This window comes from Lynx rufus, unplaced genomic scaffold, assembly GCF_022079265.1.
Source record: "Lynx rufus isolate CCGP_SWC_20201006 ecotype Redwood Valley unplaced genomic scaffold, mLynRuf1.p SCAF_13, whole genome shotgun sequence".
In the NCBI taxonomy this organism is placed as follows: Eukaryota; Metazoa; Chordata; class Mammalia; order Carnivora; family Felidae; genus Lynx; species Lynx rufus.
In genome coordinates, this window is record NW_025814827.1 from 33196551 (window position 1) to 33224498 (window position 27948).

The 27948-nt window shown below is 41.1% G+C and overlaps 1 protein-coding gene across 3 annotated transcripts; it reads left to right on the top strand.

Annotated features, from left to right (window-relative positions):
* Positions 1-1514: 1514 nt before the first annotated feature.
* On the top strand, positions 1515-27936 carry NDUFAF1 (NADH:ubiquinone oxidoreductase complex assembly factor 1). Of its 3 annotated transcripts, XM_047075293.1 has the most exons (6): positions 1516-1762; positions 5467-5581; positions 6413-7055; positions 11546-11731; positions 26340-26414; positions 27167-27936. In XM_047075293.1, the coding sequence occupies exons 3-6, from the start codon at positions 6483-6485 to the stop codon at positions 27314-27316; spliced, it is 984 nt and encodes a 327-aa protein (XP_046931249.1). In that variant the 5' UTR covers positions 1516-1762; positions 5467-5581; positions 6413-6482; the 3' UTR covers positions 27317-27936. The 3 variants fall into 3 exon arrangements, with proteins under 3 accessions (XP_046931250.1, XP_046931249.1, XP_046931251.1); XM_047075294.1 differs by lacking the exon at positions 5467-5581 and having other exon boundaries at positions 1515-1762; XM_047075295.1 differs by lacking the exon at positions 11546-11731.
* The last annotated feature ends 12 nt before the right edge of the window (positions 27937-27948 follow it).

Here is a 27948-nt window from a genome sequence, read left to right on the forward strand (position 1 = left end):
TTTAAGTAGGCTCCATGCCCAGTGTGTGGCTTGAACTCATGACCCTGAGATCAAGAGCCTCATGCTCTACTCACTTAGCCAGCCAGGTGCCCCGATTCCTCACATCTTAAACATTAGAATTACCATATGGGTTTAATAACCAAAAGAGTGAAAGCAGAGGCTTGAACAGATATTTGTACACGTATGTTCACAGTAACATTGTTCACAATGCGCAAAAGGTGGAAATAAGCCAAGTTGCCGTCAATAATGAATAGAAAAACAAAATGTGGTAAGTACATGCAATGGAATATTATTCACCCTTAAAAAGGAAGAGAATTCTGGCACATGCTACAGTACGGTTGAACCTTGAATATATTATACCAAATGAAATAAGTCAGACACAGAAGAGCAAATATTGTATGACAAGGCACCCTGTCATATACTTTAAAATATAGATCTTTGGGGCCCTTGGATGGCTCAGTCTGTTATGTATCCAACTCTTGATTTCGGCTCAGGTCATGATCTAATAGTTCATGAGATCGAGCCCTGTGTCTGGCTCTGCGTGGACAGCACAGAGCCTGCTTGGGATACTCTCTGCTCCTCTTTCTCTCCCTCTCCCTCTCCCTCTCTCTCAAAATAAATAAATTTTATAAAAATATAAATAAAAAATAAAAAAGCTCTTAACAAAAAGAGGTTGGAAATGTATTCTGGGATTTAGGGAAGATGAAATTGTACATAACTCATATCTGAAACTAAAAAGAGTCAGTGGTGGAGGCAGCTGTGGAAGGTTCAAGGCGGTAGGATAACCAGGCAAGTGTCAGTCTAGAAAAGTCAAAAGCAGAATTTCAAGAAGTAAGAGGTGGTGGAATGGAAACAAGTGGTGGGGGAAACTTGGAAAAGCCAATTAATTGTATTCGGTGAGGCCTTTTGGAACCTTGGAAAAGACTGGAATTAATTGCCGGGGGTTACAATTCATTCGAATACTTGCTAAGAGCTTAATTCCTGCTAGCACAGTGCTAATTGCTGAGGACAGAAGAACAGCATAGTTCTGGACCCAAGAAGCTCACAGAGTGGCAGAGGAAGTGAGAAGTGAATACTTAAGACACAATGTTGAAAGTGCTTAAACAGCGGTGTGCAATGGATACAGAAGTTCTGGAGAGTGGGCGGCCCCATTGGGCAGGATTTGGGTAGGACTGGTAGGACGGTTTGCTGTCCAGGTGCGTGGTGGGTCTCCAAAGATTCCGGGGGAGGGGCGATTCCGAGGAGATCCAGTCCTCTGAGGCCATGGGCAGCTTTTAGGTGCTTGCGGGGAGAGGCGGCAAGAGGGGACTCTGGCGCCCGGGGGCGAAAGGACGTTAGCAGTATTTGGGTCCTGTTTGAAAGATGAGAGGTAGAATTTGCAGCCTGAAGCAGGGATGCAGAAAGGGAAGGAGAAAAGCGTCTCTACACTCTCCGCCACTTTCTCACACAGGGCAGAAAAGATCAGGAGGGGGTAAACGGAGCCCTTTGGGAGGCTGTTCGACCAAAAGCCTGAATTCGCCGGGCTCCGGAAATCTTGTTTCTCTTCTCCGGACTGCGCCTCGGCCGGAACTCTAGTGCCCTAAGGTCTGGTTTGGCGCCGGACTGGAAAAGCAGACGGACGCACACGAAGAAAGTGGAGTACCCGGTGGGGAAAAGCGGAGATCCGGGTGGAAGTCACTCGCGCGCTCCGGCGGGGAGGCCAGCAAGCACCGGCAGGCTGTTAGCGCGTCCGGGACGTGGGAGGGCCACACAGCCCCAGCAGGTGAGGCCTGACAGGGCTGCCTCTCCGTGGCACGGTCCCGACCGTTCCCCCGAATCAGATCCGGAGTTAAAACACAGGGGTCGAGGGTTAGTTTTGCCACTTACTAGCTGTATGACCTCGGTTAATTTATTCTTGGAACCTCCGTTTCCTCGTCTTTGTAATGGGAACAGTTATAGCACCTCTCTCAGGGTTGTTGTGAGGAGTCAATGAAATATACTTAGAACAGTTTCTGGCACGTGGTAAGCCCTGGGTATATAATCTTTACTAAGACTACTCTCTTTTAGCTCAGTGGGTTCCGTTGCCGTCAAAATTCATCAACTTCGGCACCGGATCATCCATTTGATGGGTTTTACTTTATGTTTATTGGTAAAAATACAAAGCAAAATTTTATAATTAAATTTATGTTATTAGAGAAGTAACAGCACTATTAAGAATGTGAAAAATAGGGTGAATAATGTTACTCATAATCCCATCCTATATACAGCTTTAAGCCTTTTTTCGCCACCCAAAACTTTTTTGTCTCTGCATTTTTATGCTTGCAATATTTGTATATATGCAGTTTGGATTCCTCCTTATTTGCCACTTAGTAGTGTAGCCTATGGTTGGGGTTCTCGAGAATCTTTTATGATTGTACAAATTCCATTTTGTAGGATTATCATTTGTTTCCCAAATTCCTTAATATATAGAGATAAAATTATTTAAGCACAATCGGTGAGGGAAATTGAAATATTACCTTTGATTCCAGGACCTCAGATCAACTGTTTTTAATTTCCTGGTTCCCTTCTTTTTTTAGTCCATGTGAAAATATACTGTTTGCATGGTTTTCATTTATTCAGCAAACATCATTGGGCATCAGTTATGTTTAAGCCATGGTCCTTATGATTAAGGAGGTCACACTAGTGAGGTAGACAGATAAAAGTGATATTCTAACATTATGTAAGGGCGAAAGAGGGGTATGCACGGATTGTCAGGAGAATATGGAGGAATAGTAATGTCATTGCCCCCTGGTGGAAGGCAACCAGGAACATGACTATAGTTGAACATGAGCTTATTACTTCTTACAGTGAGAAAAAACACATACCATAGGAAACCATGTAACATCTAAGTAAGAGAGTGTTAAAAGGGATTTATTATTGGATTTAGGTTTGTGTTAAGTGATTTGGGGGAAAGTAGTCTGGAAGTGGAGGTAATTCTATGACTGGGAATGTGAAGTCTTATCTATCTAGTGTTAGGCTAATGCCATGATTGGTCAACATATACCAGTCATTCAGGGCACCTGGGTGGCTCTCGGTTAAGTGTCCAGACTCTTAACTTTGGCTCAGGTCATGATCTGTTTGTGGGATCGAACCCTGCATCAGGCTCTGCACTGACAGTGAGGAGCCTGCTTGGGATTGTCTCATTTCTTGCTCTCTGCCCTGCCCCCCTCACTCACAGACTCTCTCTCTCTCAAAATAAATAAACTTAAAAAAGATATGTTAGTCGTTCATATTAGCCAAGATAGTAGAATATTTGGTCATTTTTGTGGCTTCAACAGTGGGTTTTTTTTTTTTTTTTTGGTATGTGTTCAGACAGGATTACAGTTGGTCTTTTTTAAAAATTATTATTATTTTTTTAATTTTAGACCGTGCACAAGCGGGGGAGAGGGGCAAAGGGAGGGAAACTGAGAATCTTAAGCAGACCCCACACTCAACACACAACCTCACAAGGGGCTTGATCCCATGACCTGAGCCGAAATCAAGAGCTGGACGCTCAGCTGACTGAGCCACCTAGGTGCCCCTACAGTTGGTCTTGATGGAGCTGAGGTTATTGCCCATGGATATGAGGCAATAGATCGGGACTTGGGCACATTTTGGAGGGCCTTGTGTTTGAATTTCTGGGGAGGAATTGCTGACTTATTATAAGGGGAGTGCAGTCAGATTTAGACAAATCCCTTTTGTTGCCTGTCAAAGGATAGATCGGGAGAAGTAGAGGAGATCAGAGTCAAGGAGATGTGTTCGAATTTTGCTACTTAAAGAGTATCCTATGGACCAATGACAAGGGCATCGTTTGGGGGCTTGTTAGAAATACAGAATCTCAGGCCTTATCCTATACCTACTAAATCAGAATCTGCTTTTAAAGTGATTTAAGAAAAATTTTTAATGCTTATTTTTGAGAGAGAGAGAGAGAGAGAGAGAGAGACAGAGCACAAGTGGGGGAGAGGCAGAGAGAGAGAGAGAGAGACAGACAGACAGACAGAATCCGAAGCAGGCTCCAGGCTTTTAGCTGTCAGCACAGATTCTGATGCGGGGCTCAAACTAATGAATCGCAAGATCATGACCTGAGCCAAAGTCAAAAGCTGGATGCTTAACCCACTGAGCTACTGAGATGCCCCAATTCATAAGCACTTAAAGTTTGAGAAGCCCTTTGTTGGGAAGTTACAGTAGTCCTGGTAAGAAGCAATAAGACCCTGAACCAAGACACCGGTTGAGGAAGTGGGGAATTGTGGAGGTATTATTTAACATATATTACAAGTCTCCTGCATGCCTGGCACCATCCTGGGAGCTGGAAGTACCACAGTGAGGATGGTCTCCCTCGCCAGACTGGAGTGTCTTGATGGAAGAGACTAATGAAGAAATTGTAGTAAACTGTAGTAGGGAAAGTGTAAGCCCAGGATGCAGTAAGATTACATTAGAGGGATGCAGGTGCTGGTGAAGTTGAATCGTCAAGGAAGGGTTCTTGGAGGGGTAAGGGATGTTGAAGCTGAGTTCCAAAGGATAAGGTAGCTAGGCAAAATCTGTGGAGGGCATTCCTGGCCTAGGAACAGCAATCAGCCAAAGACTGAAGCCCAGAGAAGGGAGTATTGGTTGGCACTTGGTGGACCACAGGTGTTTAGCCAGGATTGGAGTAGAGAGTGGGATGTGACTAGAGGTGAGGTTGGGGAGATGAATGGAGGCCAGATGTGGAGTCTTCTAGACCCTGTGGAGAAAGTTGGCCTTTATTCTGAAGACCATGAGGGAGTCCCACATGTGTTTTAATCAGAGAAGATAAGTGATCAGTTTTATGTTTTAGGCCCTTCTAGATGCTGAGAGGTGGGATGAGGTAGAGGTGGTGGCAGCAAGCCTGGAGGCAGGGAGCAGAGTGCAGTGTTCTAGAAGAAAGAAAGTGGTGATTCCCCTGATGTGAGGAATGAGGGAGGAGGGGCACTCTAGAAGATTGACCACTCCTTGGTTGTAGTTAGGGTGGTCTGGGCGCCATTTAGTTGTAGACTACTAGGCAGTTGAAGCAGGTGAGCCAGATTGTTGGATTTTGGCATTTTTGAGGCTCTTTTTTTCTTTTAAGTTTTTAGTGTTCTGTTTATTTCCTCATTCAGCACCATGTTCTGACTAGTGGATGAATTTTTGTTTTTGTTTTTCCTTTCTCCTGGTCTTTGGGCCAAGATAGGAGAAAGACAAAGAAATTGGCATTGCAACTTTTATTTCCTCTTAGGGGTAGCTGGAGTAAGTAGGAGAGAGAACTGTTTAGCCAAAGTTGTTATTTTACTAGAGCTATAGAACTTGTGTTGCTGATGTTTTTACTAGAAGCAGCAGCATTTAGTGGAAGGACTCAAGGCTAGGGTTCTAATTCTAGCTTCCATTCTGATTAGCAGTGTGAGCTTAGGCAAATCATTTCATCTGTTGGTGTCTGTTTCCTAGAGAAAGAAAATATCTCCCTGGCTTGTCTTACAGGAGCCTTGTGTGCCTTAAATGAGATAATATATGCCAGGTGGTTTGAAAACCTTACTGGATCAGAGAACGCTCTTGTAGCCTTCATTCCATCTGATCTTCAGAAGAATACCTTATGGTAAGTAGAGGAGGTGTTAACACAGCCTCACCCCTGAGGAAATGGAGGCTTCAAAAGATTATAGCTTTACCAGAGGATAAAGAGCTTTATTAGGTTTAGCCGTATGAAATTGCCAATATTCACAATGTTCATAACCTAGTAAGTGGGCATGTTTTCTGACTCCACATACAATGTACCCTGTAGTCCCTGTTTGTATAGATGAAGTGCTAAAATGTTGTCAGTTATCCTAGGTCTTGGAGTGAATTAGTTCAGTATTTTATTTTAGGTATCAATGATTTCTTTAAAAATCCAGCATAAGAGCACCTGGGTGGCTCAGTCGGTTAAGCGTCCGACATCGGCTCAGGTTGTGATCTCAGGTTTGTGAGTTAGAGCCCCACGTCGGGCTTTGTGGTGACAGCTCAGAGCCTGGAGCCTGCTTTGGATTCTGTATCTCCCTGTCTTTCTGCCCCTCCCCCACTCATGCTCTGTCTCTCAAAAAGTAAATAATCTTTAAAAAATTAAAAAAATAAAAATAAAATAAGAATCAGCATAAAAATTTGGTTTAAGGTCAACACAACCTTTTGAAGTACATACTTGAATTATTTTGAGGTAATAATTAACTCCATGAAGTGGGCCTGTGTTTCTCTTCCTCTTCTCATTTTTTCACGAGGCAGGGGGATACTTTCTTTATATACTGCGTAAACAGGCTTATGTTCATAGTAGGCCCTGGGGAAGTGTTTATAGAATTAGAAAATAAGTTCATGAATTTCACAACACATGTCTTTGTTGAATTTGAAATTGTGATGCAGTCATTGCTACCCTGGTAACTCTTCAATGTCTTTTCCTTTCTAGGTGGAATTGAGCTATTTGCTGAAGCTTCTTTCCTTTGTAGCCCAGGGAGAAATTTACATTTTATCTTACTATGGCTTTGGTTCACAAGTTTCTGAGTAGCGCTTATATTTTCAGAAAATGCCTGAAGCCAAGTGTTTCCTCATGTCCATTTTTGGGTAATCGCTTTGCAGACTATTGTTCTAGTAGTCTTCAGAAACCTGTGGCTGCTCCTGGCAAAACCTCTCAAAGGAATACTGAAGGGGATTTGCAAGGACATCACCAGAGAGAAGTTGCTTTGGATATAACCTCTCCAGAGGAAAAGCCGGAAGTTAGTTTTGATAAGGCAATTAAAGATGAAATAAAGAACCACTGTAGGCGTTTGAAGGATGATATTGTGAATTATTGGATCGGCCCTGAAGGCCGCCCTCAGCATGAGGTCTTGCTGGAACAAGCCAAGGTTGTCTGGCAATTCCGTGGAAAAGAGGACTTAGATAAGTGGATGGTGACTTCTGATAAGACAATTGGAGGCAGAAGTGAAGTGTTCCTGAAAATGGGCAAGAATAATCAGAGTGCACTGCTGTATGGAACTCTGAGCTCTGAGGCGCCTAAAGATGGGGAAAGTGGCCGCAGTGGGTACTGTGCAATGATATCCAGGATTCCAAGGGTAAGTGAAGTCCCAGAGCCTCAGTTTTCCAGTGAACGGGGGTGAATTTCATTGTAGTATGAACTGTAGCAGATAGCTTTTTTTGTTTTTTAAACAAAATACTTTTTTTTTTGAAGTTTATTTATTTTGAGAGACTGAGAATACGAGTGGGGGAGGGACAGAGAGAAAGGGAGGGAAAGAGAATCCTATTGCGCCGCTCGAACTCAGGAGCTGTGAGACCATGAACTGAGCCAAAATCAAGAGTTGGATGCTTAACTGAGTCACTCAGTTGCCCCTACAGATAGCTTTTGTTTCTATGAGTGAAAACACCTGGTAGGTCATCTGTGTCAGTGGGGTTAAGTAACTACAGGGCACATGTGTAAAGCAAAAGCATAAGGGGGAAGCGGTTCCTGAGGAGGGGGCACTTGTTTCTGGGCATCACTTTGGGTCAGGGTGGGACATTCTTATGTTTGAGGAGCTCTGAGAAGTCAGACATTTGAACAATGATCTCGGGAGATATGCGTCTTCTCTAATAGACCACAGTCCCTGTGATGGCCAGAGGTTCATTAGGGTGGATGTAGGGTCAGCATGTAGTTTTTATTTGTTTTTTTAAGTAAACTTTTTTATTTTAGAAAAGTTTTAGTTTTACTGAAAAATTGTGCAGATAGTACAGAAGGCTCCATATGCCCCTCACCCACCTTCTCCAATTGTTGCTATCTTACATTGCTTTCGTACATTTGTCACAATTAGGAAACCAACATTGGTACATTACTATTAACTAATTCCAGACACTATTTGTATTCCAGTAGTTTTTCCACTTGTACTTTTTCTGTCCCGGGATCCCAGCCGGGACACCACATTATATCTAGTTGTCATGTCTCCTTAGGCTCCTCTACCATGTAATAGTTTCTTAGTCTTTCCTTATTTTTCCTGAGGATTTGAGAAATCCTGGTCAGGTAGTTTGTGGAATAATCCTCAATTTGGGATTTTCAGATGTTTTTTCTCCTTGTAAGACTGGGTTTTTGGTTTTTTAGGAAGAATACCACAGAGCTGAAGTACTGTTTTCATCACATCATATCAGGAGTACATGCTAGCAATGTGACTTATCACTGATGTGTTAACCTTGATCCCCTGGTCAGGATAGTGTTTGCCAGATTACTCTGTTGTTACTATTTGTTTTTCTTCTTTCCATACTCTTCTTTGGAAGCAAGTCACTAAGAGCATCCTACATTCAAGGCATGGGAGCAGGGCATGGGGTTAAGTTCTGTCTCCTTAAAGGGATGGTATTTTCATATATTATTGGGTATTCTTCAGAGAAGAAGTTTTGTTTTTCTCCGACTTTATTTAGTCAGCCAGTCATTTTGTATGGACTCGTACTTCGGGTTATAATCCAGTGCTATGTTATTTATTTTGTTGCTCAAATTGTTCCAGCTTTGGCCATTGGAAGCTCTTTCAAGTTGGTTTTTGTCCTTTTGACATGCCTCCATTTTTTTGTTTTTTAGAACTTTCTGGCACTATAAGATGCTCTAAGCACATTTTGTATTTTCTCTGTCCCAGACCTAGAACTAGCCATTTCCCAAAAGAGCCCTGATGCCTTTTTTTGGAGAATGGTATTAGAAACCCAGATCTGGGTGCTGAGTATTCTTGTTGCTACTGGGTTGACAGTACTTCCAGGACCTCTCAATGGACACAGCAGGAAATACAGGGATGTATACCAATCGTGGAAACACGTCTGTAACTATTTCTGTACAAGCCAAATAGGAGTTCATACCGTGCTGACTCTAATATAGTACCATGTGGTTCATTTTCAGCTTCTCCCTCTTATCTATAACTTCGTACTGTAATAATGTGAGAAACCTGTCTCCCATTAGTTACCATCAACTTAACCTGTTAATTCAACCCCAGTGTACATGCAAAACAGTTTCAGAACTTTTAAATTTTTTTAATTAAAAAAAATTTATTTATTTATTTATTTATTTTTAATGTTTGTTTTTGACAGAGAAAGAGAGTGTGAACAGGGGAGGGGCAGAGAGGGAAGGAGACAACAGAATCTGAAGCAGGCTCCAGGCTCTGAGCTGTCAGCACAGAGTCTGATGCAGGGCTCAAAATCACAAACTATGGGAGGGGCGCCTGGGTGGCGCAGTCGGTTAAGCGTCCGACTTCAGCCAGGTCACGATCTCGCGGTCTGTGAGTTCGAGCCCCGCGTCAGGCTCTGGGCTGATGGCTCAGAGCCTGGAGCCTGTTTCCGATTCTGTGTCTCCCTCTCTCTCTGCCCCTCCCCCGTTCATGCTCTGTCTCTCTCTGTCCCAAAAATAAATAAACGTTGAAAAAAAAAAATTAAAAAAAAAAAAAATCACAAACTATGGGATCATGACCTGAGTCAAAATCGGATGCTTAACCAACTGTGCCACCCAGGCGCCCCAGCAGTTTCAGAACTTTTAACCCATAACCCTGTGAGAAACAACTTTACCAACTAGAGTACACTGGGTATATATAGTTTCCTTTGTCTTTAGTTTTACAGTTTCCCATCAGAGCATTATTTTCTAGAGTTACTTAGGTTAGCTCCTTTGTCTCACAACCAGTCTATGGCTTTTTGCAAATTTGCTGACTGGGTGTTGTTTCAGGGCTACCTGGACAGGCTCTCATGCCTGGCCTTGGCCATAGCCTCTGGATGTTTGCTTGGCTATTGTACTCTAAGGAGAAAGGCAAATGTTAGTTACCAGGGTCCCTCTCTCCAGATAATGATGAGAAAGAAAGGTATGTGTTCTTTCAGAGACAAGTATGCATATAAAGATTTTTTTTCTTTCCAGTGCCTGAAATCCACAGAATGGATTTGGTCATTCCACAGTGGAAAATAATTCTATGGCTGGATAAACACTGCGGAGTAATGAAAATAGGCGATACAATTTATTAAGTGTGCCTTGCCAGTCCTCTTGCTACTTTGTGTGTGTGTGTGTATATATATACATATATATATATATATACACATGTACATATATATACATATATATGTATACATATATATATATACATGTACATATACATATATACATGTATATACATATATCCCTTTAATTCCTCACAACAATCCTGTAAAGCGTGGTCATCCTAATTTTATAGATGAGGAAACTGAGGCTTTGGGAGAGTTAACAACTTGTCTAAAGTTACACAGCTAGTAAGTAAGATAGTTCATATCTGAGCACTGCTATTCTTGAAATCAGATTATCTTTGAGAATGCTGTAGATAAACACCTTTTTATTTTTTTTTTAAATTTTTTTTTTTTTTCAACGTTTATTTATTTTTGGGACAGAGAGAGACAGAGCATGAACGGGGGAGGGGCAGAAAGAGAGGGAGACACAGATTCGGAAACAGGCTCCAGGCTCTGAGCCATCAGCCCAGAGCCCGACGCGGGGCTCGAACCCACGGACCGCGAGATCGTGACCTGGGTGAAGTCGGACGCTTAACCGACTGCGCCACCCAGGCGCCCCGATAAACACCTTTTTAAATTAACACTAAATTCCATTTTCCATGAGAGACAGTATAGGTAGTTGTTAAGAATACAGATTTTGGAGGGGCACCTGAGTGGCTCAGTTGGTTGAGTGACTGCAGCCCGGGTCATGATCTTAACAATTCGTGAATTCGAGCCCCGCATCGGGCTGTTTGCTGCCTGCTTCAGATTCTGTGTCTTCCTCTCTCTCTCTCAAAAATAAATAAACATTAAAAAATTTTTTTTCTTTTTAAATATAGATTTTGGAATTAAATGGCACTGGATCTACCATTTCCTAGTTGAGTGCTCAGTTTCTTCATTTGTAAGCTGGAACATAATGATAGTACCTATCTCAGAGGGCTGTGAGGATGAAATTATGCATTCACAGTGTTTACGTAGGTTTTCAGTGGATGGTAGCTATTGCTATAAAATAGCGATTTTAAAACTCGAGCTCTTTCATAGTTTTCTGATTTATAGGAAGGCAGCTGTCGCTGCCCACTCAGAATCCATTACTTGATAGGACCAGGGGAAAAAAAGGTACATACAGCAATTCATTTCCATTCATTGATACATATGAGTGCCTACCACATATCAACACTGTCCTGGGCCAATCATGTCCTGAACATTACCTTTGAAGCATAAATACGGGGCACCTGGGGGGTGCATTTGGTTAAGCGTCTCACTCTTGATCTCGGATCAGGTTAAGAGTTTGAGCCCTGCGTTGGGCTTTGTGCTGACTGTGTGGAACCTACTTGGGATTCTCTCTCTTTCTGCCTGTCCCCCAATTGTGCATGCATACATGCTTTCTATCTCAAAATAAGTGACCATTAAAAAAAAGAGAAACATAAATACTATGTCAGTATTTTATGCTAAAAAAATAATCCCCAGATTTATCTGCCTCCTTATGGTAGAAGGGCAAACTAGGTAGAAAAATGCCAGTGGATCCTTTTGATACTTCAAAAGATGACTAATTTTGCTAGTGGTGGAAAATGAGATGAACTTAATTTTCCTTTCTGCACCTTAGGGCCCTTTCGAGAGAAAGAGGTCTTATGATTGGTCCCAGTTCAACACTCTGTATCTCCGTGTACGTGGAGATGGTCGGCCTTGGATGGTGAATATTAGACAGGACACGGATATAATCCAGAGGAAGAATCAAATGTACAGTTACTTCATGTTCACCCGTGGGGGGCCCTACTGGCAGGAGGTCAAGGTAACAGCATAAGTCTTTATTGTGTATGAAAATGAAGTCTTTTGAAATCATGGCTATCCTGTAGTTTTTGTTTTGTTTTTTTTTTTCCTTATTAATCCCTTTTGGAAGGTGTGGAAGGAGAAAGAAGGAAGATGATCTAGGGGTGAGATTTATATAAGTGATTTTTTCTTTAATTAATATAAATGTTAGTTTCCTAACCAGTAAATATTTCTCATAAGGATATGGCCGGGTCCATGGTAAATCATGGGTACATCTCTGCTCTGTGCCCAAGTAGATGTTTCTTCTTAAGTTTCCACCACATCCCCTCTTCCAGGCAAATCTATTAAGCTAGTATCCCTAGCTTAGGAGAAAGTCTTCTTAGGAGCAATAAATACTTCATATTTTACAATCAAAATTTTTATTCATTTTTTGGTAATATAAGGCACTGTTACTTTGTGAGAGTAAGCTTTAAGAAGGTAAAAATGTTCACCTAGAGGAAAAGAGGTAGAAATTAAGGGAATGAATTTCAATTTCCCATTCTTTTCTTCTGTCTACTGAAGGTTTTTAATACATAAACTCCAAAGAAAGTCCCTGTTTTGCTTATACTTAAACCTAAGGGTCATTCTAGATTGCTTTCTCCCTTACCCCACATATAGTCTGTTTAGCATATTCTGTCACCTGTACTGTACCTAGAGTCTGACCATTCTAGCCATCTCTCCCACTCACCCTAGTCCAGGCCTTTGGATTTACTACAGCAACCTCTTCATGGTTTTGCCCCCTAAAATTCACTTTCCACTCAGCTGCCAGAGTGATCTAACACATAGTGCAGACTACATCAGTCACATGCTTAAAACCCTCCAGTGGCTTCTCATTGCAATTAGAATAAAGCCCAAACTCCTTAACATGGTCTACTGGGCCTACAGTATCAGACCCATCTTTATCCTCAGTCTCCCTGCCTACCTTCTTCCTCCATACTGGCCCCTTTTCTGTGTATCACACCCAACAAGTTCACCTCCATCTCAGAGCCTGTGTACTTCATGTTGTATCTGCTTGGTAGGCTTTTCACCTGCTTGTTCTTCCTTGTCATTCACCTCTCAGCTCAAAAGGCCTCAGAGATGCCTGACCCCTGTAGCTAGAGTTGTATCCTCTAACCCAGTCACTAACACTACCCTGTTTACTTTTTTCATAGAACTTATCACTAAGTAAAATTATTTTGTTCATTCACTTGTCTCTTTATTATCACTTTCTACCCTGCACCCCTGGAACATAAATTCTGTAAATTCTGAGAGCAGGAACCTTGTCTGTATTGTCTCCCCTGCTGTCTCCCCTGCACCTGAGCAGTGCCTAGCATATAACAGACACTTGATGCATATTTCTGCATTAATATAGTTACATAAGCAAAAAATTACTACATATGTAACACGTGTATACGAATAGTATATATAACAAATTATTATTACTTTAAAATGTTTAGTTTTGAGAGAGAGAAAGAACACGTGAGCAGGAAAGAGACAGAGAGAGAGGGTGACAGGATCTGAAGCAGGCTCTGAGCTGTTAGCCCAGAGCCCAAATAAGGGGTCAAATCCATGAACCATAAGATCATGACCTGAGCCAAAGTTGGATGCTTAACTGACTGAGCCACACAGGCACTCCAATATAATGAATTATTAAAACTAGGATTTCATACAGAAAATTTGGAAAATCCCGAAAAGGAAAAAAAATTCACCACCACCCAAAGGTAAAATACTTCTGGTGTGTACCTTCCAGATCTATCTTTCTTTCTTTCTTTTCTTTCTTTCATTCATTCATTCATTCATTCATATCCAAGTTAGCATATAGTGCAACAATAATTTCAGGAGTAGATTCCTTAATGCCCCTTACCCTTTTAGCCCATCCCCCCCTCCCATAACCCCTCCAGCAACCCTCTGTTTGTTCTCTATATTCAAGAGTCTCTTATGTTTTGACCCCCTCCCTGTTTTTATGTGATTTGTTTTTAACATTTATTTATTTTTGAGAAGAGAGAGAGCATGAGTGGGGGAGGAGAGAGAAAGAGGGAGACACAGAATCTGAAACAGGCTCCAGGCTCTGAGCTGGAGCCCCCCGACGCAGGGCTCCAACTCATGGACTGTGAGATCATGACCTGAGCCGAAGTCTGACGCTTAACCGACTGAGCCACCCAGGCGCCCCTGTTTTTATATGATTTTTGTTTCCCTTCCCTTGTGTTCATCTGTTAAATTCCTCATATGAGTGAAGTCATATGATATTTGTCTTTCTCTGACTAATTTCACATAATACCCTCTAGTTCCATCCATGTAGTTACAAATGGCAAGATTTCATTCATTTTGATTGCCAAGTAATACTCCATTTTGTGTGTGTGTGTGTGTGTGTGTGTGTGTGTGTGTGTGTGTGTAGACACATACACACGCATGCGCATACACATATATTACCGCTTCTTCTTTATCCATTCACTCATTGATGGATATTTGAGCTCTTTCCATGCTTTGGCTATTGTCAATAGCCAGTGTTTACTGCTGTAAACATTGGGGCGAATGTGCCCCTTCAAATCAGCATATCTGTATCCCTTGGGTAAATACCTAGTAGTGTAATTGCTGGGTCATAGGGTAGTTCTATTTTAATTTTTGAGGAACCTCCATACTGTTTTCCAGAGTGGCTGGACCAGTTTGCATTCCCACCAGCAGTGCAAAAGAGATCCTCTTTCTCCACATCCTTGCCAACATCTGTTGTTGCCCGAGTTGTTAATGTTAGCCATTCTGACAGGTGTGAGGTGGTATCTCATTGTGGTTTTGAGTTGTATTTCCCTGATGATGAGTGATGTTGAGCATTTTTTCATGTGTCGGTTGACCATCTGGATGTCTTCTGTAGAGAAGTTTGTCTTTTGCCCATGTCTTCACTGGATGATTTGGTTTTTGGTTGTTGAGTTTGATAAGTGCTTTATAGATTTTGGATACTAACCCTTTATTTGATATGTCATTTGCAAATATCTTCTCCCATTGCATTGGTTGCCTTTTAGTTTTGCTGATTGTTTCCTTCCCTGTGTGGAAGCTTTTTATCTTGATGAGATCCCAATAGTTCATTTTTGCTTTTGTTTCCCTTGCCTCTGGAGACATATTGAGTATGAAGTTGCTGTGGCCACGATCCAAGAGGTTTTTCCTTGCTTTCCCCTCTAGGATTTTGATGGTTTCCTGTCTTACATTTAGGTCTTTCATCCATTTTGAGTTTGTTTTTGTGTATGGTGTATGACAGTGGTCCAGGTTCATTTTTCTGTATGTCACTGTCCAGTTTCCCAGCACCATTTGCTGAAGAGACTATTCCATTGGATATTCTTTCCTGCTTTGTCAAAGATTAGTTGACCATACTTTTGTGGGTCCATTTCTGGGTTCTCTATTCTATTGCATTGATCTGTTTTTGTGCCAGTATCATACTGTCTTGATGATTACAGCTTTGTAATACGTCTTGAAGTCTGGAATTATGATGCCTCCAGCTTCAGTTTTATTTTTCAAGATTGCCTTGGCTATTCGGGGTCTTTTCTGGTTCCATACAAATTTTAGGATCATTTGTTCTAGCTCTGTGAAAAATGCTGGTATTATTTTGATAGGTATTGCATTGAATATGTAGATTGCTTTGGGTAGTATTGACATTTTAACAATGTTTGTTCTTCCAATCCAGGAGCATGGAATGTTTTTCCATTTTTTTGTGTGTTCCTCAATTTCTTTCATAGGCTTTCTATAGTTTTCAGTGTATAGATTTTTCACCTCTTTGGTTAGATTTATTCCTAGGTATTTTATGGTTTTTGGTGCAATTGTAAATGGGATTGATTCCATGATTTCTCTTTCTGTTGCTTCATTGTTGGTGTATAGGAATGCAAGTGATTTCTGTGCATTGATTTTATATCCTGCGACTTTGCTGAATTCATGGATCAGTTCCAGCAGTTTTTTGGTGGAATCTTTTGGGTTTTCCAAATAGAGTATCATGTCATCTGTGAAGAGTGAAAGTTTGACCTTCTCCTGGCTGATTTGGATGCATTTTATTTCTTTGTGTTGTCTGATTGCTGAGGCTAAGACTTCCAATACTATGTTGAATAACAGTGGTGAGAGTGAACATCCCTGTCTTGTTGCTGACCTTAGGGGAAAAGCTCCCAGTTTTTCCCATTGGAGGATGATATTAGCATTGGGTCTTTCATATACGGCTTTTATGATCTCGAGGTATGCTTCTATCCCTACTTTCTTGAGGGTTTTTATCAAGAAAGGATGCTGTAAAAGGAAACAACCAACAAAACTAAAAGGCAACCAACGGAATGGGAAAAGATATTTGCAAATGACATATCGGACAAAGGGCTAGTATCTAAAATCTATAAAGAGCTCACCAAACTCCACACCTGAAAAACAAATAACCCAGTGAAGAAATGGGCAGAAAACATGAATAGACACTTCTCTAAAGAAGACATCCAGATGGCCAACAGGCACATGAAAAGATGTTCAGCGTCACTCCTTATCAGGGAAATACAAATCAAAACCACACTCAGGTATCACCTCACGCCAGTCAGAGTGGCCAAAATGAACAAATCAAGAGACTATAGATGCTGGAGAGGATGTGGAGAAACGGGAACTCTCTTGCACTGTTGGTGGGAATGCAAATTGGTGCAGCCGCTCTGGAAAGCAGTGTGGAGGTTCCTCAGAAAATTAAAAATAGACCTACCCTATGACCCAGCAATAGCACTGCTAGGAATTTATCCAAGGGATACAGGAGTACTGATGCATAGGGGCACTTGTACCCCAATGTTCATAGCAGCACTGTCAACAATAGCCAAATTATGGAAAGAGCCTAAATGTCCATCAACTGATGAATGGATAAAGAAATTGTGGTTTATATACACAATGGAATACTACGTGGCAATGAGAAAAAATGAAATATGGCCCTTTGTAGCAACGTGGATGGAACTGGAGAGTGTGATGCTAAGTGAAATAAGCCATACAGAGAAAGACAGATACCATATGGTTTCACTCTTATGTGGATCCCGAGAAACTTAACAGGAACCCATGGGGGAGGGGAAGGAAAAAAAAAAAAAAAGAGAGAGGTTAGAGTGGGAGAGAGCCAAAGCATAAGAGACTGTTAAAAACTGAGAACAAACTGAGGGTTGATGGGGGGTGGGAGGGAGGGGAGGGTGGGTGATGGGTATTGAGGAGGGCACCTTTTGGGATGAGCACTGGGTGTTGTATGGAAACCAATTTGTCAATAAATTTCATATATATATATATATATGTATATATATATATATATATATATAAAGAAAGGATGCTGTATTTTGTCAAATGCTTTCTCTGCATCTATTGAGAGGATCATGTGGTTCTTGTCCTTTCTTTTATTGATGTGATGTATCACATTGATTATTTTACAGATCTTGAACCAGCTCTGCATCCCAGGTATAAATCCCACTTGGTTGTGGTGAATAATTCTTTACTGTATTGTTGGATCCAGTTGGCTAGTGTCTTGTTGAGAATTTTTGATTCATGTTCATCAGGGAAATTTGTCTATAGTTCTCCTTTTTAGTGAGGTCTTTGTCTGGTTTTGGAATCAAGGTAATGCTGGCTTCATAGAACGAGTTTGGAAGTTTTCCTTCCATTTCTTTTTTTTGGAACAGCTTCAAGAGAATAGGTGTTAACTCTTTAAATGTTTGGTAGAATTCCCCTGGAAAGCCATCTGGCCCTGGACTGTTGTTTTTTGGGAGATTTTTGATTACTAATTCTATTTCTTTGGTGGTTATGGGTTGGTTCAGATTTTCTATTTCTGCCTGTTTCAGTTTTGGTAGTTTATATGTTTCTAGGAATTTGTCCATTTCTTCCAGATTGCCCATCTTATTGGCATATAATTGCTCATAATATTCTCGTATTAATGTTTGCATTTCTGCAGTGTTGGTTGTGATCTCTCCCCTTTCATTCTTGATTTTATTTATTTGGGTCCTTTCCTTTTTCTTTTTGATCAAACTGGCTAGGGGTTTATCAATTTTGTTAATTCTTTCAAAGAACCAGCTCCTGGCTTCATTGATCTGTTCTACTGTTTTTTGGGGGAGTTCGATAGCATTTCCTGTCTTGTGCTGGGTTTGGGTTTTATTTGCTGTTCTTTTTCCAGCTCTTTGAGGTGTAAGGTTAGGTTGTGTATCTGAGACCTTTCTTCCTTCCTTAGGAAGGCGTGGATGCTATATTCTTCCCTCTTATGACTATCTTTGCTGCATCCCACAGGTTTTGGGCTGTGGTGTTATCATTTTCATTGGCTTCCATGTACTTTTTAATTTCTATTTTAACTTCTTGCTTAGCCCATTCATTCTTTAGTAGGATGTTCTTTAGTCTCCAAGTATTTGTTATCTTTCCAAATTTTTTCTTGTGGTTGATTTCAAATTTCATAGCATTGTGGTGTGAAAATATGCATGGTATGATCTCAGCTCTTTTTGTACTTGTTGAGGGTGATCTATTCTGTGAGGGTGATCTATTCTGGAGAATGTTCCATGTGCACTTGAGAAAAATGTGTATTCTGCTTTAGGGTGAAATATTCTGAATATATCTGTTAAGTCCATCCAGTCTAGTGTGTCATTCAAAGCCATTGTTTCCTTGTTGATTTTCTGTTTAAATTATCTGTCCATTGCTGTAAGTGGGGTGTTGAAGTCCCCTGCTATTATGGCAGTGAGTTTGTTTGTGATTAATTGATTTATATATTTGGGTGCTCACACGTTTGGAACATAAATGTTTACAATTGTTAGGTCTTCTTGGTGGATAGACCCCTTAATTATGATATAATGACTTTCTTCATTTCTTATTACAGTCTTTATTTTAAAATCTAGATTGTCTGTTATAATTATGGCTACTCCACCTTTCTTTTGAAGAATTTTTTTTTTTCAACGTTTATTTATTTTTGGGACAGAGAGAGACAGAGCATGAACGGGGGAGGGGCAGAGAGAGAGGGAGACACAGAATCGGAAACAGGCTCCAGGCTCTGAGCCATCAGCCCAGAGCCTGACGCGGGGCTCGAACTCACGGACCGCGAGATCGTGACCTGGCTGAAGTCGGACGCTTAACCGACTGTGCCACCCAGGCACCCCGACTCCACCTTTCTTTTGGTGACCATTAACATGATAGGTGGTTCTCCATCCCCTTATTTTCAATCTGTCTAAAATGGGTCTCTTGTAAACAGCACATAGATGGATCTTGTCTTCTTATCCATTCTGTTGCCCTGTGTCTTTTGATTGGAGCATTTAGACCATTGATGTTTAGAGTGAGTAGTGAAAGATATGAATTTATTGCCATTATGTTGCCTGTAGAGTTGGAGTTTCTGGTGGTATTCTCTGGTCCTTTCTAGTCTTTGTTGCTTTTGGTCATTTTTTGTTTTGTTCTGTTTTGTTTTGTTTCATCTTTCCTCCCATCAGAGAGTCCCCCTTAAAATTTCTTGCTGGGCTGGTTTAGTAGTCAAACTCCTTTAATTTTTGTTTGCCTGGGAAACTTTTTATCTCTCCTTCTATTTTGAATGACAGCCTTGCTGGATAAAGAATTCTTGGCTGCCACTGTTTTCTGGCCTGCCAAGTTTCTGTGGATAGGCCTGCTGTGAACCTGATCTGTCTTCCCTTGTAGGTTAAGGACTTCTTTTTCCCTTGCTGCTTTCATGATTCTTTCCTTGCCTGAGTATTTTGTGAATTTGATAGGCCTTGTTGGTGGTCAGTTTTTGTTGAATCTAATGAGAGTTCTTTGTGCTTCCTGGATTTTGATGTCTGTGTCTTTCCCCCAGGTTAGGAAAGTTTTCCACTATGATTTGCTCACATAAATTTCCCTTTTTCTCTCTGTTTGTCTTTTAGGACCCCTAGGATTCTGATGTTACTCCTTTTTTTTTTTTTTTTTTTTTAAATGTTTATTTTTGAGAGAGAGAGAGAGCGTGAGAGCATGAGCGGGGGAGGGGCAGAGAGAGAGGGAGACACAGAATCCAAAGCAGCCTCTAGACTCTGAGCTGTCAGCACAAAGCCTGATGTGGGGCTTGAACTCATGAATTGTGAGGTCATGACCTGAGTGGAAGTCAGATGCTTAACCTTAACACTGAGGTACCCAGGTTTTCCCGATGTTATACCTTTTTAATGAGTCACTGAATTCTGTAATTCTTATTTTGTCCTCTTTTGCCTTAGCTGCCTCCTTTTTTTCTACGTCATTATTCTCCATAAGTTTGTTCTCTATATCACTGATTCGCTGCTCTGCCTCATGCATCCTTGCCACCATGCCATCCATTCACGATTGCAGCTCAGTTATAGCATTTTTTTTATTAGATCCTGACTAGCTTTTACTTCTTTTATCTCCACAGAAAAGGATTATAATCTATTTTCAACTCCAGCTAGTATTCTTAGTATTGTGATTCTAAATTCTGGTTCAAACATCTTGCTTGTATCTGTGTTGATTAAGTCCCTGGCTCTCATTTCTTCCTGTTCTTTCTTTTGGAGTTTTGTCATTTTGAAGGAAGAAAAGGAATTAATAAAGTAAAAAAAAGAAAAAAATTTAAAAACAACACAAAGAAATCAAATGAAGGATGGTAGATCTTAGGTGTGTTTTTGTTTGGTTGTTGAAAGAGCTTGATAGAGAAAAAAGGGAAAGATAAGAAAAAAATGGGAAAGAAAAAGGAAAATGTTTAAAATTTGAAAAAATGAATACAATAAAGTAGAATAAAATGAAATGATGAAAGTAAAATAGAATTTTAAAAATTTACAAAAAAGTAAAAAATATCGTAGAAAAAATTAAAAATATTTTTAATAAAAATGGAAAATAAGTTCTTTCTCTTGTATTCAAGAAAAGAAAAAAAATTGAATAAAAGGGCCAGCGAACAGAATAAAATACTATTGAAATTACATCTGGTTTCCTGTAGAAGTCAAACGATGAAGCACTTTATAATCTGTAAACTAAGCTGGTGGAGAGACTTGTGTTCCTGAAGAGCACGGTTGGCCTAGTTAGGTGGGGCTTAGTGAATGACTCTGTTCTCCACTACATGGCGCTGCTTGCCTTACTGGGGTGGATTGTTGTGGTGTGTGCAGGCGTGTGGGGTGAAAATGGCATCACCCATTTCTCCCCAACTAGCAATCAAGCATCCCTCCTTGGACTAGGGATTCTGTCCACTCCCCACTTCTACACTGTCCATGACCAAGCCGTCAGGCTGCTAGGTGGCACCTCCCTCCTGAGTTTTATCTCAGATGGGGCTGTGTTTCCCAACACCTCACTTCTAAGGGACTGCAGCTTTGACCTGCTCAGACCCTCTGGGGGAGGGTCTCGCTGAGCAATGCCTGGGTTCCAGCCTGCTCCTAGGAATGTTCTACAGACTGTGCTGCTGTCGATGCCCAGAGACTGCAGCTGAGTGCCAGCCCATCCCAGAAAGTTTGCATGATTGTGTAGCAGCAGTGTTTTAGGGATTATGGTAAATAACAACACACATCTGGCACCAGGCTTCACCCTTAATGACCTTGTTCCAGCACCAGGGAATGTCGTTATTCTCTGGGGTCCTTTGGGACCTTTGCCTGTGGGGAGGCTGCACAGCCTCTACCAAATGTCTTCCCAGAAGGGGAACCGCCTCTCCTCGTGTGGCCTGAGGACCCCTTGAACCTCACTCTGCTCCTGGGGATTCGCTCTTCCCACCAGAGCTCCACCAGGTATCCAGCTATGAAGTTTCAGACTCTGCACTCCTGCTGTTTAGAGTCTTAATGGAATTTAAGCCCTCTCCTTTCTCCCTTTTTTGTTTAGACCCTTGTGGCTGTTTCCACTCTTCCTTTTTCTCTGCAGCTGCTTTTGGAGGGGGGTGCTTTTCCTATACTCTCCCCCTGTCTTTGTGCTCTCTCTGCCAGCAAAAACAGCTCCCTGCCCTTGGTGGTTTCTCTCTCCTCCATTTTACCTCTCTGCACTGCATACCTTGCAGTTCTGTGGTTCAGGTTGTGCAGATTGTTGTGTTAATCCTCAAATCAGTTTTCTAGGTGTGCAAGATGGTTTATGGTTGATTTGGCTGCATTTCAGGGATGAGAGATGCAAAAAAAACTTCCATGCTTTTCCGCCATCTTGGCCCCTCCCCCCAGATTTTTCTGTTTCCGCCTCAAAAAATTTTTTTAACAAAAATGTTATTGTGTCAGTGCTGTTTTATAACATATATTGTTCACTGAATTTCATATGCAACTTCCTGCTGAGATACATTTTTATATCATTTTAAATTTCTTTATGATATTTTACTATATAAATAGAAGACAGTTTAGTTAGTTGTTCCTCTATTACTGGACATTTAGATTGTTTTCAGAGATTTTCACTGTTGTGCCAAACTCTGAAGTAAATATCCTTAATTATTTTCTTGGGATATATTCTCAGAAATAACATACCTAGAATAAATGGTATGTACATTTTTTAGGGCTTGCACACTGACAAATTATTCTCTGGTATTATTGCTATTTAATTGTTAACAATTACTTTCTTCCTTGAAAATACATGTAGTCCTAACTTTGGCCAGAAAGAATAGTTGTTTGCAACAGCTCTCTTTAAATTATTAAGGGAAAGTGTTGGGGAAGAGATTTTTTTTTTTATCGAAGTGTTATTGACCTACAATGTTAAATTAGTTTCAGGTATACAACATAGTGATTCACCATTTATATACATTACTCAGTGCTCATTACAATAGGTGTAGTCACAAGAGGTTTTTAATTAAATGTTACTAATTGCTGTTAACTTCTGCATGAATAATTCTCTTTTAGTAAATAGAAGTGAGATGCTTAAGTATTTACTCTGATTACAGGGAGAAAACAGAGGAAAATGATGGAAAAATTATAAAATTTAGCTTACTGTCCCTTGGAAAGAGAGAACAACTGTTCATCCTTTTCTTTTTATGCAAGCTTTTAATGCAAGATTTAATGTTTCTTCTTAGCTTTTTTATCCAGCTAAAAAAAATCCAGTTCCTTTGATGTAGACAGTGTTCTTAGAGAATTGTTGTCAAAAAGATAGAAGAGATTAGTTTGAGGGGACAGTAGGGTGGATGACACATGTTCCTTGAATGGCAACCAGGTAGCCTTGATTCCATTTCCAAAATATATTTTGAATAATGAGGTAGATGAAGTGTGAAACTAGGGTGCAAAATGAAAAATTGATGGGGGGGCCCCCCCCCCAGGTTTGTCTGACAGGAATGAAGAGAGCAGGTGAAATAGGGTGTGACTGCATTTAAATCTGCTATGTGAGCAGTGTGATCTACTGCAGTGGTGGGTTGGAATCTGAGCTTTGAATTGAGACTTTTATGTCCACAAGTGTTTTTGGTGATAAGTAATCTGAACAGCACATTAATTTTTTGGTTCACAAGTCAAAAATCTAAAATGATGTACAGTGAGAAGCCTCACTCCCACTCATGTCCCTGTTGACTCTTCCTGCCCATCCGCTCTAGGGAGCCGCTCTGTAGTTTCTTGTGTAGTTGGCAGTTTTGTTATGCAAATATAAGCAAATGTGAATACATGTTCTTATTTTGTCTAATTTTACTCAAAAGTATAAATAACAAACTTTGTACATCTTTAGTGGTTTTTTTTTTTTTTAATTTAAATCCTAGAGAGCTTCCCTGTTGCTTTGTGGAGTTATTTTTCATTATTGTTATTTTGTTTGGCTTTAAAAAATTTTATTTTTTGGGGCGCCTGGGTGGCGCAGTCGGTTGAGCGTCCGACTTCAGCCAGGTCACGATCTCGCGGTCCGTGAGTTCGAGCCCCGCGTCGGGCTCTGGGCTGATGGCTCAGAGCCTGGAGCCTGTTTCTGATTCTGTGTCTCCCTCTTTCTCTGCCCCTCCCCCGTTCATGCTCTGTCTCAAAAATAAAATAAAACGTTGAAAAAAAAAATTTTATTTTTTAACGTTTATTTATTTTTGAAAGAGAGAGAGAGTTGGAGGGAGCATGAGCAGGGGAGGGGCAGAGAGAGAGGGAGACAGAATCCGAAGGAGGCTCCAGGCTCTGAGCTGTTAGCACAGAGCCCAGTGCAGGGCTCGAACCCACAAACTGTGGGATCATGACCTGAACCAAATTTGGACTCTTAACCGACTGAACCACCCAGGCACCCCTGGCATTTTCTGTTAAATGGAATTCCCATAGTTGATTCCTGTATTAATAGACACTGGGTTGTTCCCAGTTGCTGTGGTAAATTGTTTTGTTTTAAGTTTATTTTGAAAGGGAGACAAACATGAGTGGGCAAGGGGCAGAAAGAGAGGGGGAGAGAGGGAATCCCAAGAGGGCTCCACACTCTCCACACAGAGCCTGATGTGGGGCTTGAATCCGTAAACCGTGAGATCATGACCTGAGCTGAAATCAAAAGTCGGATGTTCAACCTACTGAGCCATCCAGGAACTCCCCAATTGCTCTAGCAAATTTTTTGTTATTATTTTTTTGAGGCTTTTAAAAAATTTATTTTTATACTGTGTATTCTGTCTAGATTTTTCTTAAAAACATTTTTTTAAACATTATTGAGAGACAGAGACAGAGCATGAGCATGGGAGGGGCAGAGAGAGCGGGAGACACAGATTCTGAACTAGGCTCCAGGCCCTGAGCTATCAGCACAGAGCCTGATGTGGGGCAAAGTCACACACCGCGAGATCATGACCTGAGCCTAATTTGGATGCTTAACTGAGTCAGCCATGCGCCCCTTAATTTTTTTTTAATGTTTTTATTTTTGAGAGAGAGAGAGAGAGACAGAGACAGAGCACAAGTGGGGGAGGGGCAAAGGGAGAGGGAGAGACAGACTCTGAAGCAGGCTCCAGGCTCTGAACTGTCAGCACAGAGACCGATGTGGGGCTTGAACTCACAAACTATGAGATAATGACCTGAGCCGAAGTCGGACCCCCAACCGACTGAGCCACCCAGGCGCCCTAGATTTTTTTTCCTAATACATTGTAGAGGTCTGCCATTGCATCCTGTGTAGATCTACATGAAAAGAAGCAGCTGTACAGTATTGAATTGTGTGGATGCAATGTAATCTTTTAACCATTCCCCTATTTTTCCTTTTTTTTTTTAATTAGAAAAAGCTGTACCATTACATATTTGTCAGAGTCTATCTGTAACATAAATTCCTAAAAGTGAAGTTGGTAGGTCAAAGTTACAGCATTTCAAATTTTGCTAAATATTGCTGTTTTCTGTTGCTGTGAGCGATTACCGTAAACTTAGCAGCTTCAAAAGACCCACATTAGCTCACAATTTGATAGGTCATGAGTTGGGACTTGGTATGGCTGAGTTCAATGCTCTGGGCCTTAGAAGGCTAAAATTAAGGTGTCTCCTGGGCTATATTCCTTTCTGGAGGCTCTGGGGAAAAATCCACTTACAAGCTCATTAAGGTTATTGGCCAAATTCAGTTCCTGTGATTGTAGGACTAATGTCCTGGTTTCTTGACTGGTTGTCAGCTGAGGACCACTCTCAGCTCCAAGGAGCTGCCTGCATTCCTTGCCATTTCGTTTCCTCCACCTTTAGAAGAAAAAGTGGAGGATCTCCCCCACTGAATCGCTGATGCTTTTAGGCTCTTTCACCAGTGCCTCCTATAGGCTCAAGTGATTAAATCGGGCCTACAGTGGATAATCTTCCCTACATTAAGGTCTGCTGCTTTAGGACCTTACTTGTGCACAGTCCCTTCTCAGCAACAGAGGTTAGCATGAATACCTGGAAGAGGGTGTGTGTATACAGAAGGGGGCTTCTTGGAATCCTCCTAGACTCTTGCCTCCCAGTTGCTGGCCACTCTAAGAGTTGTACCAATCTGCACACCTACCTGCTGTATACAAGTGGGCCCATTTTCCCTCTTCCCCGTGTTTCTATTGGTTATTAAACTTCAGTTATTTGTGAAAGTTTTGTGTTTAAGATATTAGAATTTTGTTCATAAATGTTACACATATTTATCCTTTGTCTTTGCTGTCAGAAGGTTAAATTGTACTCTACTGTATCATTTTTCCTTTGGGATTTCTGGCTTAGAAAGGTTTTTATCTGTTTTCTTCTAATACTTCATTTTTTAAAAAAATGTTGGTTTATTCTTAAGAGAGAGACAGAGACACAGAGCCTGAGAGGGGGAGGGGCAGAGAGAGGAGGAGATACAGAATCTGAAGCAGGTTCCAGGCTCTGAGCTGTCAGCACAGAGCCCAATCCGGGGCTCGAACCCCCACCAACTGTGAGATCATGACCTGAGCTGAACCGATGGAACCACCCAGGAGCCATCTAAAGTTTTTAAAATTTTTTTTAAAGATTTATTTTTGAGACAGAGACAGAGTGCAAGTGGGGGAGGGGCAAAGAGAGGGAGACACAATTCAAAGCAGGCTCCCAGGCTGTGAGCTGTCAGCACAGAGCCTGATGTGGGGCTCAAATTCACGAACCGTGAGATCATGACCTGAGCCCAAAGTCAGATACTTAACTGACTGAGCCACCCAGGCGCCCAACTAATACTTCATTTTTAAAAAATGTATATCGATGATCAAAATGACTAGCCACTTGTCATAACTGCATGTATTAGAATTATAACGTTAGAATTAAATAACATTAGCATTAAACTATTATTGTTGCAATTCCATACAACTGCCTCACTTGCTGACATTTGAGATGTTAAGTATATGGCTTCTTTTTCAGATTCCTTTCTCCAAATTTTTCTTCTCTAATCAAGGAAGAATCCGGGACGCCCAGTACCAGCTTCTGCTTGATAAGGTAACATTTTCCTGTACTTTCACTCAGAACTGTTCCCTTTAGTGAAACAGAACTCCTGTGAGGATCATTTCAGTTCATTTTTGAGGGCTGGCAAATGAAAGCTAAAAATTCTTGAGGCCATCCCTGTTACTCCCATATGGAGGTTGACTCAGACATATCTTGTGAGCCAAACCTCCATCCTGCAGGAATTTCCTATGGTCGTCATCATTTCAGCCTGCTCACATTTTATTTTAGCTCCAAAATAGTGAAAAGTATTGTAGTTTAGGAGGGCTACAAGGAACCTCCATTAGACATACATGCTGACCTTACCAGTCTGAAGTGGCACTACTTTGGAGAGGGAAGAGAAAGTAGAAGGTAGAAAATCAGCCCTGCACTTATCATTTGTTACAGTATTTGAGAACTCTGGTGTACTTGCTAAGGGCTGATAGTGTCAAGACCCAGCTATGTTAAATTCTTTTTTTTTTTAACGTTTTTGAGAGAGTGGAGAGTGAGCCCTGCGCATCCATGCTAGCAGAGAGAGAGGGAGCTGTAGAATCCAAAGCAGGCTACAGGCTCTGGGCTGTTAGCACAGGGCCCCATGTGGGGCTTGAACCCATGAACTGAGAGATCATGACCTGAGCCGAAGTCGGACGCTTGACTGAGCCACCCAGGTGCCCCAAGACCTAGTTATATTAATCACCTCAGGAACTTCAAAACTCCAGGAATGGTATCAGTATATGAGATTTTGATCAATTTCTGTATTTTCAATGTAGATCTCTTCTGTTGGATTCACCCTGGCTGATAAAGTGGATGGTCCATTCTTCCTGGAAATAGATTTTATTGGAGTTTTTGCTGATCCAGCCCACACAGAAGAATTTGCTTATGAAAATTCTCCAGAGCTTAACCCAAGACTTTTTAAGTAGTAGAGATGGTATGGTAATTTTGTACTACCAAACTGCATAGTATCATCCATGATGACAGAGACAAAATATTTAACAGCTTCCCATTAACGGCTGGTATGTATTCCCTGAGACAAAGCTAAATGCTGTTGCCAAGAAAGGCCCCATAGTGGGAGACACAGCATGAAACCAGGTTCTAAGCTGCACTTCAGCTTAAAGAATGCAAGTCCCGATGTGGAGATAATAGGTAAAGAACTTAACTGTTTTGGATTAGAATGATTCCTGTTAGGAACTATTCCTGCCCAAGTTGGTATTGTCAAAGCAGGGTGTCTCTAAGATGATTGTTGATGTCTTTATCTCTCTCTGTTCCTCATAGGTTTCTTGTGTTTTCTAATCCACCATTTGAGGAAAGGAGACTGTTAAAGATTGCTATACAATTCAGTGATTTTTTAGTATATTCACAGAATTGTCAATCCTTACCATAAGCTAATTTTAGAAAATTCTATCAAGCCTAAAAAGAAACCTTAATTGAGTGCCCTTTGCAGGCACTCATTCTCCCAGCCCAGGTATCTATGGATCTACTTTCTTCATGGGTTTATCTTCTCTGGATATGTCTCCTACAAATAGAATCCAATAATATGTGATCTTTTATGTCT

Bases quoted from the DNA above. Each gene is read 5' to 3' on its own strand.
- NDUFAF1 (XM_047075294.1), top strand. From the start codon at position 6,483: ATGGCTTTGGTTCACAAGTTTCTGAGTAGCGCTTATATTTTCAGAAAA. The intron at 7,056-11,545 runs GTAAGTGAAGTC...TCTGCACCTTAG, and splicing joins TGATATCCAGGATTCCAAGG to GGCCCTTTCGAGAGAAAGAG. The intron at 26,415-27,166 runs GTAACATTTTCC...TTTTCAATGTAG, and splicing joins ACCAGCTTCTGCTTGATAAG to ATCTCTTCTGTTGGATTCAC.